This window comes from Oratosquilla oratoria, chromosome 39 (assembly GCF_046742065.1).
Source record: "Oratosquilla oratoria isolate Oo_2021 chromosome 39, ASM4674206v1, whole genome shotgun sequence".
NCBI classification, from domain to species: Eukaryota; Metazoa; Arthropoda; class Malacostraca; order Stomatopoda; family Squillidae; genus Oratosquilla; species Oratosquilla oratoria.
This window is the reverse complement of record NC_134815.1, coordinates 18203211-18205710: the sequence shown is the minus strand read 5'-3', so window position 1 is coordinate 18205710 and position 2500 is coordinate 18203211. Positions and strand designations below refer to the sequence as shown.

Sequence of the window (2500 nt, the reverse complement as noted above, 5' to 3'; positions counted from 1 at the left end):
TTGGCTCTTGATGCCGTTCAAGCAATTTCATTCGTCTATGTGGCCGTCCTCTCTTCGTTGGTGATGTACTTCGAACATCATGGTCTTGGATCACGTGTTGGACTCATGATCGACGGCTATTTCCCTTCTAGAAGAGAGCTCAGAGCTCATATATGACCGATCTATGGGTAACGCTGTGACCTTACACGCATACATACACACACACCCAATTCCCAGCCCACAAGAGTTGGAGTAACAACCCGCAGCGCAGTGATACTGATGGTGAGGAGTTTGTCATGATAAACAATGTAAAATAAGATATATAAAACAATGAAAAATAACTGATTTTACAACATATAGTATTCCCTAATATGGAGATTATACTAAATTATTTTACATATTTCCTATATCTATAAATATGAATATACAGATTATGTAATTGCCTTGTAAGTAGATAAAATTACTAATCACCAACAAACGTTATATATGCTTAGTGAAATCTGTTGGGTGGTCTGTGACGGTTGGCCTCAGTTGAATAACAGTTTTATCTTCGTATATGGAGGAATGAGCACGCGCGCGCGTGTATATGTGTGTGTGTGTGTGTGTGTGTGTGTGTGTGTGTGTGTGTGTGTGTGTGTGTGTGTGTGTGTGTGTGTGTGTGTGTGTGTGTGTGTGTGTGTGTGTGTGTGTGTGTGTGTGTGTGTGTGTGTGTGTGTGTGTGTGTGTGTTTGTATCTTACATATTATTCACGCCATGAGACTCTCCACGGTCCTCTCACGCTCAGACAGGAAATTCCAATATCAAAAGAACCTCGCTGTCTAAACACCACCTGATCAAGTGCTTTGCTGGCCATAGGGTTGGTCCAAAACAGTCTCAAAGCTCCATAGTGTCTGACACTGTCACTTATATAATGTAAGCATCGAGACCCTTAGGCCCTATTCACACTACCGGCTTGAACCCCGCGGCGCTACCGCATAGTCATGGAAAAACATCTCGATTGTGTGTGAACGCCTCCATCGACTTACACAGTAATTAAACCGACGCGGTTCAAACCGCTAGTGTGAACAGGGCATTAGGGTGACGCAATCGGAAGCGTGTTGGCCTCGTATACACTTAGTTGTGGGTTCGAATCCCACACATCTCTTCGATCCGCAGCGGTGACCTGCCTCAACAAGGTAAAGGTCATCGCAGCTAGGCGCCTCCTGTCGTAGGCTCCCCACCTTCTGTACATCGAATTTTGATTAACCCTATTAACCCTCCAAACATGTAGTTCAACATGGATACGTGTGTGTGTGTGTGTGTGTGTGTGTGTGTGTGTGTGTGTGTGTGTGTGTGTGTGTGTGTGTGTGTGTGTGTGTGTGTGTGTGTGTGTGTGTGTGTGTGTGTGTGTGTGTGTGTGTGTGTGTGTGTGTGTGTGTGTGTGTGTGTGTGTGTGTATGTGTGTGGAAATGTGCACTCGTATATGTACTATAATCTTATACAGTATTAACTGTAAAAAAGAAACAAGGTGGAAATCAAAACAAAAACAAAAATAAACAAAAAAGAGAAGAAGGCAGAAGAGAAAGAAAACGATGAATAAGACGAAGAACAAGAATCAGAAGAAACAAACAAAAAATACAAATAAAAAATATGAAGAAGAATATGAAAAAAAAAACAGAGATATAGGAAATTAAACAAAGATCTCGGCCATTTTATTGTAGGTCATCACTGTCTCTAACCACTGTACTGAAGATTTAAGACGGACGCCACAAACAGTACCACTCATTGTCACGCGTCGACGAAGAAGACAACGGGAGAACGACGGCGCTCCTGAAACGCACTAAAAGCGTTTCGATTCCGAGAATTCGGTACCATTAACTCATTCAAGCGCCCATCGTCCTCTTTTGAATTCGTTCTTACTAGCACCAGGCGAGTTTTTTCAGAATAGAGGAATATATATAGATGACAACGGGTTAAAATTGAAAAAAGCTTGAAACTAATGAGGCCATAATTGCCCAGTGAGTGGGGGAGGGTGTCAACGGGTAAATCAATTCAAGCTGTGAACGTCGTTCGCTCGATCCGAATTTCCGAAAAGGTATATGTCCGACCTTTGATCGTCAACCTTCAACTCTCATGTTTATTCTGACTGCCTTCAGACGACTTTATTCAGTTAAAGGACGCCTCTGTGCACGTCTATGGGTTCATCTCGATGTAACCTTTGGCGTCTTTATCCAAATCTCACGCACATGGTGGTTGCTCTAGGAACAATTGTCCTCTCAGTTTTCTTGCTGCTGCCACGTAATTTAATTCAACTTCAATACACAGTACCCCAAAAGGTTAAGTAAACGATCCATTTCGTCGTTCTATTACTGTGATCCTTTGTGCATCAGTCTTGTCTTCGAAGGATGGCAAATTAGAGCGAGAAAAGAACGTCTTGTAACGAAGAGGTTTGGGTCGAAATATTTCAATCAACCCATTCCGTGCTCGATGGCACTTCTTCGCCTTTGACTCTAACGGGAGTTCCTTCTGTTTCAGGAGAATT

General features: G+C 42.7%; 1 protein-coding gene across 2 annotated transcripts in view; it reads left to right on the top strand.

Annotated features, from left to right (window-relative positions):
* Positions 1-2500, top strand: part of JhI-21 (Juvenile hormone Inducible-21) — a 122169-nt gene that overhangs the window by 86636 nt on the left and 33033 nt on the right. For both annotated transcript variants that reach the window (XM_076176623.1, XM_076176622.1), the window contains exon 5: positions 2494-2500. This exon is cut by the window's right edge and continues 129 nt beyond it. In XM_076176623.1, the coding sequence (XP_076032738.1) occupies positions 2494-2500 (7 nt within the window). The remainder of the gene's footprint in view (positions 1-2493) is intronic.